Here is an 18,264-nt window from a genome sequence, read left to right on the forward strand (position 1 = left end):
CATTTTTTACATACATTTGTATGTAATAATAATAATTACTAGCCGTTGAATTCCTTATAATGGATCTACAAACTATTATTAGGTTACATTTCCACCCTCAAATAATAATGTAATATTAAAATTATTTACTGACAGTAGGATTTTGTCTATTAGTAATTACACGGGCTGTAATAATTCTCCATTAGCAGACTTAGTAGGCCCATTCACTCCCTTTAGTGATGTATTATCATTATTATTAAAATAGACAAATATAAAAAAGTGTATAGTATACATATTAAATCATTTCTAAATAAACTGAATTGGTCAATTCATTTTTGAATGTTTATTTTTATATATATGATAAATTATTTAGTACGTTGGATCAATTTTAAATTATTGAATTACCTAATATTTTTTTTATCTCTTTATTAAGATTTAAAAGTATAGACCCTAAAAAGCTTACGATTTTCAGTAAAGTGATGAAAAGGCCACAATGCATTTTAATGTTTAATTTTGTTCTTTGTATTGTATTTAAGTTTTCATATATCTATGCTAAACTAGTGCGTTTTTTGTTTCAGGAAAAGAGACATTTACGCTTTATTTTGGCGTCAAGTTCTACGCGGCAGATCCTTGCAAGCTGTTAGAGGAAATTACAAGGTAACATACCAAAAGTAATATGAATATTGAACGAACAAAACTCAGTTTACGTTTATTTGTATAAACTGAACTGTATCTAACGATAATTTACTAACGTGGTAGGTAAGCGCATGTTTAAGAAGTACATATTATACGAAGTATCCTGTAATAATGTTAAAATATAAAAGCATCATTATTTACATTATTAATACTTAGTGATTACAGTGATAAATTGATCTTTATATTTGTTATACTCACGAAATTCGAAATATGAAACTTTCAATATAATCTAGCCTTTACAATTATTCTACTAGTGGGTTCTTTTGTACCCTGTATATACAAAATAAGCCACACGAAACTAAAATACACGTGTGAACACTGATGTTTTAAAGTGACTCAGTACATGAGGACTTGTAGTTAAAGCTGCATGCTACAGGCAGATGAAGACACATACGTTAAGGTAGATTGTGTTGCAGTAAATGATTCATGGAACTCGAGACAATATTGTGACCTCCCCGCCGTCCTCTACCTTGCAGCTCGGAGATTCTGCGGCGTGCCGGCGTTGTTCGCATTGCTTCTTTCATCGCATTCTTGCTCGCAATCCCGACAGAAAATTATGCGGAAAATTTTAATAGTCTGAATATCCGCTTTGTAGGTTTAGTTGCCGGGAAGTGTATGATTATGCTGTAAAACCAGCGACCTAGATGCTATTGTTATTGAAGTTATCTGAAACAACAATAGCATTTTAAGCAACAACTATTCATTCGACGTCTTTGAATTCCAATACGAAACACAATATCCATCCAATCACTGATACAATATGTAATACAATATCAGAATATTCATTTGACATATTCATTTTTCTACGTTAAATATCGTGATAAAAAATGCTTGTCGATACTGTTTAAATGTGATTACTAGGATTGGCTGAAATTCCCATCAGGTCAGTTGTTAAACGGATAATCCGGAAAGTATCAAATAAATCCTACTATCCAATACACACAGTTTTTTACCTTGTGAAATATTAAAACTACACATTACTTAATGGGACCGTCTGACAAGAACATGGCGCAGTTATTTATAGGTTGGATTATTGTGGCACAAATGAAAACGCATCAAAAAAAGGGTTCTTCTGGTCCTTTGGTTTGTCTTTTTAACCTGTTACTTGAGAATAGAATACCAAACATTTTAATTTTGTCTTTATAAGGAGTTACTTTTACTTTCAGAGTATAAATTATGTCAATACTTCCGATTTTATATGGACTAAATCCCACTTTTAGAGTACAAAGCGTGTACGAGTAAACACTTCCTATTATATGTAGAATTTCCTACTTTTTGAATATAAGGAATTCAAATATTTCCGGCTAATTAAATAAAATTACTGTATTTTGATAATAAGTTACATAAACACTACCTGTTCTATATCGAGTGATTCCTAGCTGTGGAAAATAAAGTTATGAAACCATTTCCCACTCTATATAGACTATTTCCTATTTTTTTGGAACATAAACTGTAGCTTAAACAATATTATACACAGAGTAATTCATACTTTCGTAGTATAAATTACGTAATCGATTCCGATTCTATATGGAGTTATTCCTATATTTGTGGTAGAAATATAATACCGCATCTAAGTGGCTACTCCTACTCTTGGAGTAAATTTACGTGAACATCTCTGAAAGTCTATTCTAGTCGAAAGTAACACTTTTCATCCTTAAATACCAGTAAATTACTGGTACATCACGGGAGGAAAGTGTTATATTTGTTCTCTGTTTGAATTTGTTTTTGACGATGGAATGGTTTTGAATAAAACAGGATTTTGTGAATGTTTGTCATCGTTGCGTGAATGTTCAAAAAACAGTAACGTATTGTTACGAGATCTGCAATCTGATACCTTCCTCAGGTGAATAACATATAACTAACATATAACTTCATACGCACTAACTCTATAAAGCGCACTTAATTAAAACAAAACTCTAATTATTAAAACTGACCTAAATAATACAGGTCGCAATAGGTCTGCACTCACTGACCAATCACAGAGAACTGGTTGGTCAGTTATTTTTGTCACCCGAGAGGAACAGCACCAAGTGGAGCCTAAAGGAATTAGCTCGTTGTGCCTAGTACAATGCTGGTATTGTCTTTAGATGACAACGCTGTCCCTGTTTTATTCCACTGTAAACATGAAAATACAGAAGCCAATATTACAAGTATTTACACATTCATTTTTGTTGATTACTTTCTCTTTACACCAGTATCAAATTCAGCAAACATCAAACAAATCATTCATCAGTAATGCCATGTGTAGTGAAATATACATGATCCTTTTCTATTAGTATTTTTAAGGAATCTTTTTCTATGCTAATTGCTGTTTTTAATTGATTTTACTAAAGGCTTTGAAACAAATTGTGGAACCTATTTGCAAACTCATAAACTTAAGCAGACAAGCACGCCCTAACCCTTGTGGTGAAGGTCAACTTACGTATATGCTTATCTACTTCATATTTTCTTAAATCTGTTAAAGTATATTTAAACTAAAACCTAAGATTTTCTTGTCTTAAAAACGTATAACTATAATTATAGAATGGGTATTTAATATAAGAACTTTTATTTCTTTTGAGACATTTAAAGGTAAGCTATAGTTGAACAACTTCATGCTTTCAACTGAACATTCAATAATGTCAATGGGGCGGAACTCGATTTTAATTTTAAAATCTCATGTTAAAATTGGTCTAATACTCGTATTTCGGTGAAATAGAAGAACAAATATGCAATCGTCATTCAATCAAACAACATTCAAGTTTATAATATTGGACAGATTGTACATAGACCGTTTTAAAGCAATATATATATATATATATATATATATATATATATATATATATATATATATATTTAAAGCAATATAAACACTTATTTTTTACAAAATAAGTGTACAAGGACAATTACAACATTGATAGTCCTTGTTAATTTTATTTTGAATGCATCGAATATATTAAAATCAACATGCACAAATCTACGAAGCATGAAGTCGTTAATGCGAAGTTAACTTGCCACCACTCCATTTTGCCTGGTTGACAACTCGTGGCTTCCCGTGGGCCCAAAAGTGCATATTTTCTGCTCTTTTTCAGCCCACAAAGCTAAGATTAGAGCATTCCCCCTGAGACTGTCATTTAGCTAAAAGGTTGGCCCGTATTACTTCTGGGAGGAATCCTCCCTTACACAATATAAATAGTCTCAGTAAGACAACGCTTGCAAAGGGTTTTCCAGTGTAAAATCCATCACTTATTTCTCGTTAAGACATAAACAATAGGACATAATATAATGGACACAGCAATAGTTAAGATTTATAAATAAATCCTGCCAACCTGACAAGAGCCCAGTTAAAATCCTATTTTAAGTACTTTTAACGTAATTAAAATACGGGACTACAGCCTTGTTTAAAATATGGAGCTTCCGGAAAAAAATTCACATACCAAAATTTCATATAAATAAGGAAAACCCAATAACTAAACCGTCACGAATTGCCTGCAATGTGCTATCTATGTACTATTAGGACATTGTAATTTAGACAATTTATTGAGCTAAAAGCCCTGTCGCAGGTATTAGATCTTTCAATCACACGTTAGTTTCCTTATTTAAAGCGTACTATAACACTGTGTATAGGCAATGAATCAAATAGCCACTTACAAAATTTTTGTATCATTAAATAGTGAGAGCTCTGTAGTGCAGTGGTAGCATATTCGCCAAATTCAACTTTATTAAAATTAATTATTGTTATCATTTACGATTTTCATCCGGAATCATTATTAGATATGGTCCTAAACCATTGAATAGATTTCAGGTACTAGTTCAACTAATCTCAACTAATATTACAGTAGATACGTACACGAAACGTCATTGATAATTGACATATCAATATCTACTGTTCATTATATTTTATTTACTAAGAAAATATATGTATTTTATTATTTGGAATAATTATAAATTTGTAAACTTTGTTAATTCTTTTAGATCAACACAGATATTTTATCGATTTGTAAACTAACATTGAATTCGAGAATACTTTAAATTAAAAAAGAATGTATATTTTTAATTTGGTACTTCAACGCATTGAAAACAGTTCCGTCTTCAATGGCAGTACAATCTTAGCCTGTTTAAACCGTGTAATAGGTTGCAGAATTTTGACTATTTTTACGGACGCAAAAAAAGTTATTTGAAGTCTTTGTTTGTGTTACGAACCTATTTCCTGAAGAAACGTGATTATGTTGGATAGTTTTCGATTAGAATTTCTCGGTCAGGTTAATATTTATTGTTAATGTTTGTGTTACGAACCCATTTCCTGAAGAAACGTGATTATGTTGGATAGTTTTCGATTAGAATTTCTCGGTCAGGTTAATATTTATTGTTAATGTTTGTGTTACGAACCCATTTCCTGAAGAAACGTGATTATGTTGGATAGTTTTCGATTAGAATTTCTCGGTCAGGTTAATATTTATTGTTAAGGCGTTGCAATAAACAAATTGTGATTTATATTATTATTTCATCTAGCAATTTAAATTGTATTCAAGTAGCATTGTTCCTAAAGCACTTTTCTACTTGGTAATAAACCGTGTAATTTCATTGTAGCGCAGATAGCTCAAAGAAATAATAAACAAGACTAAACACTAATAGTAATAAAACATCCATATTATATTTTCCATTTTTCTCGTAATTTTTAAAGAATTTCCATTTAGCAACCTGTCGTAATATTTTGATACAATTAATTATAACAGCACTTCGAAAGAAGCGTAATGCTTTTAACAAAAGTTGTTTGAAGACTTATTTCCACTCCCCAACAGTCTATCATGCCGAAAGAAGATAAAAGGCGTTAAAAATTCATTTACTTTAATCGACATTTATAAATGGTTTCTCACTCGACGCTTTTTCTTCATCGAATGGCGCCACTCAAATCATCACAAAGAGGCTTGTTTTAAACACTGAAATTACATTACTCGCTGCGTTCTCTCGTCGTAGCCGTACAGAAGTTCTCAGTCCTTGCGGGCGCTTGATTTTAATATTCCTGCCCTCTACGGCCCTGCCGGTATTATAAAACTTCAGCCCAAACTTGCATAATGAAAATATTATTATGTGCATAACAGCAAACAAAATTACTCCCCTACAGCAGGTCGAGTGGGTGTTTTACTCTATGGGACTTAGAGCCTATTTATATAAAGAATCCATTTAATAACTGTGTTCATTTTGAGCAGTAATACTCTAGGGTCATGTTTTAATGTTTAATTTTATTCTGTACCTTTATTACTTCAAGCTGTATAAAATAAAAGGATAATGTTTTTTGTCATATTTTCCGGATGAGTTTATTAGTTTGTCAGTTTATATTTTTTACTGCTAACAATATATCTTATTATTCAATGTGTTGAAACTAGAACATTTGCTATTTTGTTCAATAGGAACTTAAATACCTAAATATCTATGCTTTACTCTGAAATATGATTAATGATACGTACTATGGCAGTGACATCGCTTAAAGCAATACAATAATGAACCTGGGGCAAAATACTAATTTAAAATGTTATATAAACTAAAATATGTAGTTATTACAGTCTTCTTATCAAATGTCAGAGAATTGCTTTACTTATTTAAACAAATAATAATACAAATATTTTCTATACTTAAAAATGAAGTTTTTATAGTATGAAAATAAGTAGCTGGTGAAATTTCTAAATCTTTTTATAAGGCCATACGTCTAAGTGAAATTGTATCCCATTGTGCAGTTATACGCTGATACTTTATGGCGTTAATACGTCCAAGCGATTCCCGTTTATGGCATTATAAATTGGAAGCCTGCCGTGATGCTCGTGTGACCTTGCCTGCCGTGACGACCACTCTTCGACCTTGTTCTGTCACCGCTCCCATTATTCAAGGGCTTTTCCCTCAGCGGGCCGCCTCTGATTCACCGCTTAGCATCTCATAAATTACTGAGATTGGTCAGACCTTCCGACAGTTGTCAGAAACTGTGAGGAGTGAACTGGTTCCCGTTCGTGTCAGGGAGCGGTGCCTCGGGCGTCTCCCAGAATCCTCCCGTAATTGAGGGTTAGAGGTTAACTCTACTGGGGAATGTCGGCCTCTCTTGTAAGCTGTGATTTGGAGATCACCAGTTTTTAAGTAGTTCAGTGAATGGAATAGTTCTCACTTAGATTCAGGTTATTCCTTGTTGGAAGACTGGAAATCAAAATCAAAAACCTATGCCCAGAGCAAAGTGCGCAGGGCCAAACCAGTGAAGGATGAATATGTAGGGGTGGAAGTAATAGTCTGAGTGCCATCCCAGCAATAATCTCAACTTTTGCAATATGAAGATGTAAATTTAGATTGATTTACTGTGTTTTATTCATAATAGTGATTACTTATAGGTAAGGCATATTAGCATAGCATTTTCAAGTAATAGTTGAATTCTAATTAATAGAGTCAAATTAATCTTTATTAGCACAACTGAACATATAATACATGTTTTATGTAATGCAATACAGTACAAAGATTTATCTTTCATTATATTAATAAATTAGATTAATACACCTTATAGTATACGATATTTCAGTGAAAATAGTTAATTAAAACTATCTGCATTAATAATTATATAAAACTTGTATAACAATGTAATCTAACTACCATCCAAAACTAAAGAGCTTTTTAAGGGTACAGTAAGTCTTCCCAACCAGAAGGTGTCTCAATCGTACTTTTATGGTTAATTTATCACATTTTTATGTATTGTTTTAAAAACATTTCACTTGTCAGTTAATTAAAAGATTGTCTTTATATCTTTTATTACAACGTATACGTACGTAACACCACGTACCATAACAGCTTTCGCTGAGGATGCGTGCAAAATACACGAATCTATAGCCCATTTAATTCTCGATATGGCCTGCGGGCAAATAACCGAAAGGCAATCATACAAAAAAAGTTGAAACGAAAATGACTCATCAGAGAACTTACTCTTGTGGAAATGAAGTTTCATACTAAGTGTAAATATGAAAACTTTTTGACACATCTTGCCATAAGATACATTCAGATTTTTTCTTCAATATATTGAATTTCATACCATTGATTAAATAATAATGTTCTAAACACCATGTGTTGGAATAGTGAAGTTACATGTGTTACATTTTTGAATCTCGTATGGTTGTATTTAGTTCATTTATTCTACTATTTTCTAGTAGCCATCATGAATGCGCATAAGAACAATGTGACATACACCATCATCAAACTCATTGTTCCTGATGTATAAATGAAGCTTCATGCACAATTTCAAGTCTGTTCGTGTTCGAAGTACGTGTTCTTATCGTACGGACAGACAGAGAGAGATGGAAAGTTTCCAGCCTCACGAGTGATAAAACTCAGGCAATAAACATAAACTTGTTTTCAGTTCAATAAAAACTATTTACAAAAAATATCTTGTAAGGGTTTTTTCACGGACAACCGCGCGACGCGCCGCGGGGCGGTCTACAATCGCCTGTAACAATAAGGCTGCTGGGCGTTACGGTCCTTCGCACATGTGTTTGCTATAAAACTCTCCTTTCCAGCTTTCTCTCACAGTGCCACACCACAATCCTATTCTTTCACCACAAACTAAACTCTTCGAAACTAATACATATTCCATCTTGTACAATGTTATGTAAATGTTACATGAACTACACAATTACTGTCTATATCATTGGTAGACTTCATTTGAAACACTTTTCAAAACTATAAAATACGATTTGTTCTAAGTTAAGATAATAAATATATTAGATTTTTTTCTATTCAATTAAGTGGACTTAATATTACTTTAATATTATAATTTAAAATGAGATTCAACAATATTGACGGCGATGATTCAACCGCCTGCAGTTGGTAACATTGCAGAACAGCTCTGAAATAGGCAAAAACGCTGTAACCGGATGATGATGAAAGTTAAATGTACCTTAAAGAGATTGAGAGCTCAACGGGGCATTTTAACATCTGCTAACGCGCCATTAACTGATGGACTCAATGTTGTTTACATTTTGTTTACACCGTGGTAGATAAGACACACGAGTTTGAGTTCATCATAAACAATTATTCAATTACTAGCAGTTGCCCGCGGCTTCACGTGCGGCTTTGCACATGTATAAGCACTTCTGGTTCGAGTATATTTCCGACGCCAATGTTGAATTTGCCTTCATTCCACCAAAACATGTTAAAAAGTGTGAAATTATGCTCCGATCTTAGAATTTTTTTGTCATACACTGCTCTGAGACGCCTACTTTTTCCTAAAGACATCTTATACATGTTTCATAACAGTCTTTAAATGTATAGTAAAATTTAGACTACATTTTCTCTTATATCTGTACTGCTAGCAGTTACCCGCTGCTTGGCACGCAATTTAGTAGGTGTTGCACGTTTATGGTCACTACTGGTTCGAGTGAATTACATTTCCGACGCCAATATTGAATTTGCCTACTATCAAGAAAATACATAAAATATGTATAATTATGGCATTAAAATTTCTTTCTTTCTTATTATGTTTTGTTGCTCCATAGTTGAGATTTTGTTTTGTTTTCCGATAAAGAATATATAGTAGAGTATAATATATAACTTTTATTAGAGGTAACATAAAAAGGGGTAGAGGATTTTTTCATGTATTGAAACATTAGTTTTTGGAAATGGTTTTTTTGTGTCCAACAACCTTAGAGGCGGTCTACAATTGTATAAAAAATAAGGATCCCTCGCATATGTGTTGTGTGTGCCATAAACTACCTTTTTATATAAACCGACTTTTTTCCAGGAGTTTAAGAAGTTTAAGACTTTTTTCAGTCCTTCCCTCCAAACTGAAAAATTTTAAATGGAAAAAACTGTAGTCAGTAACATGGTAATGAAATCTACTTGCTTTAACTATACTGTTCATTACGATTCATCATATTGTATGTACGGTATAAGTAAAAACTGGAATACTATAAAGGCCCTAACATTACCAATAAAATCGCATAAATATTAGTTTTAAGTATTAAGTATTAGCTCGAAATAAATAAGTACGAATGTCATAATGATCTAATTGTTCGGAAAAGAACATAAGAACTGAATACATACGTAATACGTAAGATAAACTCTTTACGCATATTTTAGTAAATTGATCCTAAAATAATGTTTCGAAACAAAACCATGACCACGACGATCAGTGGAAGTGTAATTCATCATATACACGTTTATTTACAATTCGCAAATGTTAATTCTCCAGTCAACAGTGATGGATGGATGAGGCAATTTGCAATGTTTTGTTGCATTAACTATATATTTACGTAATATTTGAATGAGCTGCATATACTCATTTGGGAAGTTAGTAGTACATTGTTGTAAAATTAAATTACACTATTATACACACTATAATTACACTATAAAACTACTAAAATTGGTCTGGGCATCACTGAAATTAGTTACTAAAGATCAGATTCAATATAATGAAATAAATTATTACAATAATTATATTTCTAGAATAAGGTGATCTAGAATTAACTGCTTATAAAGCCTTTGTTTGAGGGCAAGGGACACTGACCTCTACACCGTGTCCGCTATAAAACATCCGCTTCCAGGTTTCCTATGAGTTATTGTGTGTAGATTTTAAATGTATAGATCTTTGAAAACGTGTATTTATATGATCACATATCGTTCACCGATCTTCATCAATTCTCAATGATAGTCAGGTAACAAAATATTATGGATAAATATATCAGAAAAACATAAAACACAATACCGTTATATCGCGTATTAATTGATGAAATTGAATTATAATTTTGAAGTATCAGGAGCATCATTAATAGCCAAAGTGTACTGTAAGTCGTTACTGGTTTTTTTTTTCTACTGTTGCCTCTTTCACTTTGAAAATTTCTAGGAAATGTCCATCATGAACGCCAATCATGAGGAATGGATACATACTATGATACCACCACCCTACCATTTTGGCCCTAACAAAATTAAAATTACCGATTTATCTATAAGAAAAATTCCTTTATTAATTTTACCAAAAACTATATTGTGTTCTTAAACAGCATTAGCTCTATCGTTTCAGAATATTTAGTGCTACTCAGAACAGTTTAAGGCACGAGAAATGGAAAGTCTTATTTTGATTAGTTTTAACCTGATTTAGGTAGTCTATATGTGATGTCCAATACTCAAATCTTTAAAATTTACCAATCTATGAAAAAATATGATTCGCACCGATCAGAACTTGCAAATAACTCTGTACGCGCTCACTTAAGCCTTTGTCAGAAAACACTAATGCATATACACTATATGGACTCAGATCTTGCTTGTTAGTCCTGATTGGCTAAACGTTAGCGAAGTTAAGTTGAAGTTTTACATGCAACATCAGCGAAGGCTTGTTACTCGACACGTTGTATAACGTGTACTCTTACCTTATAATATGTAAAATGTGAATAGATTATATGAAGAGATCCACTAGTTATTTACAGATGTAGGTTTTCATCCCACTTGGTATTTCTATATTATTTACTTAATTTGGTTACAAAAACTGCCCAAAACATTCAAAGTAAATATAGTTACTAATTTTGCTAATGTTATTGCATCCTTCTAACGCTATAACCAAAATCGAAGTGTAGAAAGCAAACAGCTAAAATATGAAAGGAATTACGGAATTATTGAGAGAAGCCTTTTCCGGATGAGTTATTCACAGACTTCGTTTGAAATCGTTTGCATTGTCCTTTTCAGAGTTTACGTGAATCGCGTTTCTGTGAGGAAAACGTAATATTTCCAACCAACTCCTTCCTAAGTAATCAAGGATGTTTATTATTGATTTCTTGAATTTTTTTGTAATTTTACGAACATTTGGATAAAGCAAGTGTTGTGTCACATACTGTATTACAGACAGGGTAGTTTCCAGAATGTTCGATAGCCAAACGCAGGAAATAAACGGATGATGATAAAAGTTAAACGTACCTTGAACAAAATGAGGGCCCAACGGGACATTTTAACATCTGCTAACGCGCCATTAACTAATGGACTCAATGTTGTTTACACCGTGATACACGGCTCTCAGTTCATCATGAAAACTTTACACCTAAAATAATTATAATAGTTTACATGATACAGTGACGTACTAAATAGTTTAATTTATAATTTATGTGATACAAAGCTTTAACTGGTTTTGTTTAAAATATTTTGTGGCCATTTCTAGTTACAGTTTTTAAATAAACCATAGTGGAAGATAAAGCCTCGACAGTTTCTTAAAAAAATATTGTAATCTTCATTGTCCAGAAGTTACACTTTTCACTTGTTATTGTCACATTACTAATAATTACAATACAATCACTTTCTCTGGAGTTTGGCTGCCTGCACCAATGTTCAGATAAAGTACCTGCTAGAAGCAAAAGGCAAAATTCCTACAGTTCCTGACGCTGGACCTATTCTATTATTTAGATCTGATTAAGTAATACAAAAGAGAAATGCGATATTTATATCAACGTGTTCGACCTTCTACTTCCTACTTGCATGCATTTTCTATAATTTTTCAAACAAAAGAACGGCACTAACCTATAATTCATATACACTCATCTGGTCAATGAAAACTGAAATCCACATTAAATCCAAACTATATCAGATTGAATTGAGTTCAATCATACAGCATTCATAATCAGTATAAATTAAATACTTGAATAAAATAAATTTTGCTTTCCTTAATAATTTATAAACTATTCACCACATTAATTGTTGACATTACAAAATGTTACCGGTTAAAACAAACGCATCGAGTTTGTATTCCGTAAACAACGTGAATCCCCAGAGAAATCAAAACTAAATCTGTACACATAAATCATAACAAACAAATCTACTTTGTGATATTTGTTTCATCTATAAATACAACAGTTGATTGCATTGAATCAACCCTTCCTACTATAACTCTGTTATGCGTACAAAACTGTATTGCTTCGCCGTGCTTTGGGATCGTGTCTAAACAATTGAAATGCATTCAATTGTGCACTTTATACTACAATGAAAACGTCTGCTCATCTTTTGGCTGCTAATTAAACCAGACATATTTCTTTTGTTGTCTTGGTGTCTCCGACGTTGAGGCGATGGAAAGAGTTTGTTTATAACGTCTTCGTCAATGACTTTTTTTATCTTTGAAGGCGGACGTAGACTCCATACTCCAGTAATCAAGTCAGTGATAGTATCAGATTTAAGACGGTGCACTAAACAAATAGTGAAATGGAACTAAACTCAACATTCGCATGATTTGTCTGCCTTAAGAAAAGTTATATGACGTTTCATGTTATATGTTCCTACTCGTCTTCGGCTCGCTGGGCCCCTAAAGTAAAAGTAAAAAAAAGTAAAGAATGTCTTATTTTACCAGGCGAAGTTAGGGCTAAGAAGCCCTCTCTAACACTTAACCTGGGGACCAACGGCTTAAAGGTGACTTCCGAACCACCACCAATGGCCTTAAAGTAAGTGCCTTAAATTCGGGGATAAGAGGGATTTGGTTATTGGTTAAATTCGGACTCGGTTTTCAAGTTTCGTCTGTCCTACTGTAGCCTTTCTCGTGGGTTGTAATGCTTCGCTAACGCTCAGCCAAATTATGTATGATATATAAATGTAATCAATGGATTTCGTCGAAAAATTAAGTGACGTGTTAACCAATTTATGAGACAAAAGAATTGGGTGATGACTAAAATCCGAGATTAAGTTTGCCAGGAAGTGGAAAGTAGAGTGTTTACTTTTAACCAAACTTTTGAGTTAGAGGGCGTTTTGTGGCTTAACCGTTGGAGTTACGGCAAAAAGTGACTGGACCTTTTTTGTCGGAAATTTAATTTTATCTTGCGACTATGACCTCTGATTTGAGCTACGACCTCTGGTTCAGCCGGTACAGAACATGGAAGAAAAGTCTGCACCGGTCAGCTATCGTGACTTTTTTAGTGTAAATATAATAAAAACTGATCGTAAGTATTTTTAAGTTGTTTAGGGGGTTTAATTTGCTCAGGAGTTTATCTAGTCATGCCAGGAAATTCCCAGGGGGGGTTAATGTTACTGTGGGTTAAGAAAACAGGGGTTTAATTTACTCAGGAGGTTAACTGGTCATAACAAAAATAGTCAAGAGGGGGGTTAATGTTACCGGGGGTTAAGACATCAGGGAGTTTAATTTACTCAGGAGGTTATCTGGCTGGTCATACAAGGAAATTCCGGGGGGTTTAATGTTACCGGGAGTTAAGACACACGTGGGTCTCTTTCGGAGGGTGTTGTGTTTGTGAGCATAAATAAAATTCACTCTGTCCCTAATTATTATTGATCTTCGCTAACGCTCAGCCGATTCCCGAGGGGGGTAGTCACTCGGTAACGTAGTAATATATGTTAAATCCGGAACCAGAATGAATTGAACAAATCATAGTAGCAAAAAATTTAAAACACCAAAACTGAACAGTTCTTTTTAGGTGTTGAATAAACACGATATATATTTTACCCTTGAAAGAGATTTTCAGGCTTAATAAAGGATACAAGACAATAAGTTACTAAATCTTGTTTATAGATCTCACATATTTCTAGTTACTAAGAGATGAAGGTTTAAGTTCCGATCCACGGTTCGGCTGATATCGACTCAAGAAACAAGTTTTCCACGTAAAAATCAAAAAATATTTTCATTTTAACGCGTTTTTACGGCCAAACCATTGACGATAGGGCAAAACGTTCCTACACCTTTCTTGTAGACCATAAGATTTTATAAATCCTGTATTCAGTATTTTGTGAGCTACGACAAATTATTTCGCCGCTATTGGGCTCAGAATCTAAATTTTTACAAGAAAATTATAACACATTTGCACATAATCGCGTTTTGCGGCTAAGTAATGGATATGGGGCCAAAAGTTACTGGACCTTATTTGTATATCACGTTATTTCCTAAATCACACTTTTGTTGTGTTTTGACCTCCGAACAATGGTTTGGCCGCTATTGATCCCGAAATCTAAATTCTCACATGAAAATGACAAAATATTTGCACTTAAATGCGTTTTTTGGCCATACCGATAGAGATACGGCAAAAAGTCACTGGACCTTTTCTGTAGATCACGTAATTTGCTAATTTATTGGGTCAATCATATTTGAGCTACGCCATCGAGCGTAAACATTATTTTAAGCGAAAAAATCTCTGGAATTTCAAACATTCCCGCGTTTTGTCGCTTAACCACACGAGATATGACAAAAATTCACTGGACCTTTTTTGTAGTTCACTTCATTCCCCACTGACGTTTTTTCGTCAGATCCGAGCTAGCTCCAACGGTTCGCCCGCTATCGGGCTTACAAAAAATGCCTGCAAGGGTGAAAAATGCGCGAATTTTCTCGAATTTTTTTGAGGGGTTAAAAAGTAAAAATGTCCGGTTTTCAGACTTTTCCTGGTGGTTACACGGCAAAAGCTACCCGCGTCTTAAATTTCAAGTTTCCAGCACTTGTAGAAGTACGTTAGAATTTGTATCTATACATCAGTCAGTCAATTACACATGCGGCTGTATATTATATGGGATTTTTAGCTATATGATTTGTAAAGAGTTATGAAATCATAGTAAACCCTTTTAACGTTGCCTAAATTATCATTTATGTTTGCCTGAAAGTGACATTCAAAAAAACTTTCACTGAACAGTTTCACAAATTACTCCCATTATTTAATTGAGTATTTTTAATCGACTGCTTAAAGCATTTGCACGCCAACAATATTTATGTACGCGCGTACACTTCTCTCGTACTCAATTCCACCTCAGTTGATGTACACATTCCACTCTGATGTAATATCTCCAGTTGCATACAGACAGACAGACGCACTTAATTAACTAGTAGCAACTCAAAAATTTCCGATCCATTGAGTTTACTCTCTATACAGCTGTTGTAATACTGCATTACAGAACATTCTAAACTGTAACTTAATATTATATTTATGAAATATTCAGTTACACTTTATGCATATGCAAAGTATCATTTGACCTCACCGAAGTGTCACAATAATAGTTTTAAATAAAGACGTCTATATTTTATAATAATTTTTAAAATAATTTAGATCCAAAAATGCGTTATTGCTTTATTTTGTTTATAGAACGAAATCATCAACAAAGGTTCTATGTGAAATCCTTAAATCTTTTATAATATCAGAGCTTTGGATCATTTAAAACCGTATACGGGCTTGCAAGTACGAGAAATGTCTACAAGAAAGAAGATATTCAATTCCTGACAGAAAGCAACATTCACCTAAGCTTCCCTGACTAATTCAAGTTCAATGGAAGGTTGTTAAGTACCTACACAAGGAAAGTAGTGATAAGTTAATGGGTGCCAGAACGTAATCTTTAATTTCATCTGGAACTGTCCCTACCTACTAATATATTATCTGTTCTATTATTTATTCGGTTTGATAAAGGTATGTTTTTGAACTAACTGTATAATAATAAGGGACCACTTTTAAACTCTTGTTTCCAATATAATTTATAATGCAAATTGAGTTTGTATTTTGTCTAACTTATTTTGCTTATTAATTTGGTATACAGTATTTTTATATTCTATTTATTACATTGCAGTGTCTATCCACATTCTGCAATACATACTAATAGAACGTGGACCTCATTATAGAAAACAAAATTCAATTAAAAGTAAATCTGAACTATAGTTTTAAAATACCTAAACATTGATAGACCTCGGTTAATATTTTTCCTCGTTCTTTTTAAATCCGAAATCCTTGTTTTATTAGCCACATACTCGAAGTAAATCCTTATCAAAGCAATGATTTTTTTATCAATTTCTGCTTCCTTTTAATTTCCAACATGAATTGTCAACATTACCAGTAATATAGTAGATTCAATAGATTACAGTGTCCAACAGCTTTACAAGAGTCAAAGCACGCTATAACCGGATGATGATAAAAGTTAAACGTACCTTGAACAGATTGAGAGCTCAACGGGGCATTTTAACATCTGCTAACGCGCCATTAACTGATGGACTCAATGTTGTTTACATTTTGTTTACACTGTGTTAGATGCATGGCTCTGCGTTCATCATTGGAACATTAATACATTATACTAACGCACATTGTCCAGTGCCGTACACTAATGGACTCAATGTTGTTTACATTTTGTTTACACTGTGTTAGATACATGGCTCTGCGTTCATCATGGGAACATTAATACATTATACTAACGCACATTGTCCAGTGCCGTACACTGATGGACTCAATGTTGTTTACATTTTGTTTACACCGTGTTAGATGCATGGCTCTGCGTTCATCATGGGAACATTAATACATTATACTAACGCACATTGTCCAGTGCCGTACACTGATGGACTCAATGTTGTTTACATTTTGTTTACACTGTGTTAGATACATGGTTCTGCGTTCATCATGGGAACATTAATACATTATACTAACGCACATTGTCCAGTGCCGTACACTGATGGACTCAATGTTGTTTACATTTTGTTTACACCTGTGTTAGATGCATGGCTCTGCGTTCATCATGGGAACATTAATACATTATACTAACGCACATTGTCCAGTGCCGTACACTGATGGACTCAATGTTGTTTACATTTTGTTTACACTGTGTTAGATACATGGTTCTGCGTTCATCATGGGAACATTAATACATTATACTAACGCACATTGTCCAGTGCCGTACACTGATGGACTCAATGTTGTTTACATTTTGTTTACACTGTGTTAGATGCATGGCTCTGCGTTCATCATGGGAACATTAATACATTATACTAACGCACATTGTCCAGTGCCGTACACTGATGGACTCAATGTTGTTTACATTTTGTTTACACTGTGTTAGATGCATGGCTCTGCGTTCATCATGGGAACATTAATACATTATACTAACGCACATTGTCCAGTGCCGTACACTGATGGACTCAATGTTGTTTACATTTTGTTTACACTGTGTTAGATGCATGGCTCTGCGTTCATCATGGGAACATTAATACATTATACTAATGCACGTTGTCCAGTGTCGTACATTAAATACATGTTTTCATTAATTTATTATGTCATGCAGCATTAGTTGTTGGTGGCGTTTATGAAATTGATATCTGAGTCTAATTAATGAAGTTATGTTACAGATTTTCTTGTATGATGAAGGAAAACGCACTCTAATTCCACTAATATTTATATCTCGTTACTAAGTCTCTAAAAGTATTACATTATTTAAGATTTATAAAACTTTAAATAGTATAGTTTTTCTACCATACGATAATTTATGTACTCATTTTATACATTATACATCTCCTGAAGAAGAGGTTAGATTTCTGTTGTCGAAACGTAGTGTTCTCTTTTTGTTGATGGCAAATGTTGGAAATGGTGTGATCTATTCAAATCATCTACCATCAATCATTAATTATCCGTTAACAAAGTCATATAAATCTTATAATAAGGCTATGCCTGGTATTACCTCCAAAATAGTTTCACTCCTAATCTACCCCACTGCTTGTATTTATGGACGCAGGATAAATATAAGAAATGGCTATAAGCAATTAGAAAATAACGGAGCTTTAACTTCTTAACCTGTTAATTATTCATGTTGAAATAATCGATTCAAGTTTAATCATGATAAATGGAAAATTTAGCAGTGAATTCACATTAATCGACTTATATT

General features: G+C 33.2%; 1 protein-coding gene across 3 annotated transcripts in view; it reads left to right on the forward strand.

Annotated features, from left to right (window-relative positions):
* Window positions 1-18,264, forward strand: part of LOC124354768 (band 4.1-like protein 4) — a 368,162-nt gene that overhangs the window by 204,251 nt on the left and 145,647 nt on the right. For all 3 annotated transcript variants that reach the window (XM_046805455.1, XM_046805456.1, XM_046805454.1), the window contains exon 5: window positions 558-636. In XM_046805455.1, coding sequence (XP_046661411.1) covers window positions 558-636 — 79 coding nt within the window. The remainder of the gene's footprint in view (window positions 1-557; window positions 637-18,264) is intronic.

This window comes from Homalodisca vitripennis, chromosome 2, assembly GCF_021130785.1.
Source record: "Homalodisca vitripennis isolate AUS2020 chromosome 2, UT_GWSS_2.1, whole genome shotgun sequence".
Lineage (NCBI taxonomy): Eukaryota > Metazoa > Arthropoda > Insecta > Hemiptera > Cicadellidae > Homalodisca > Homalodisca vitripennis.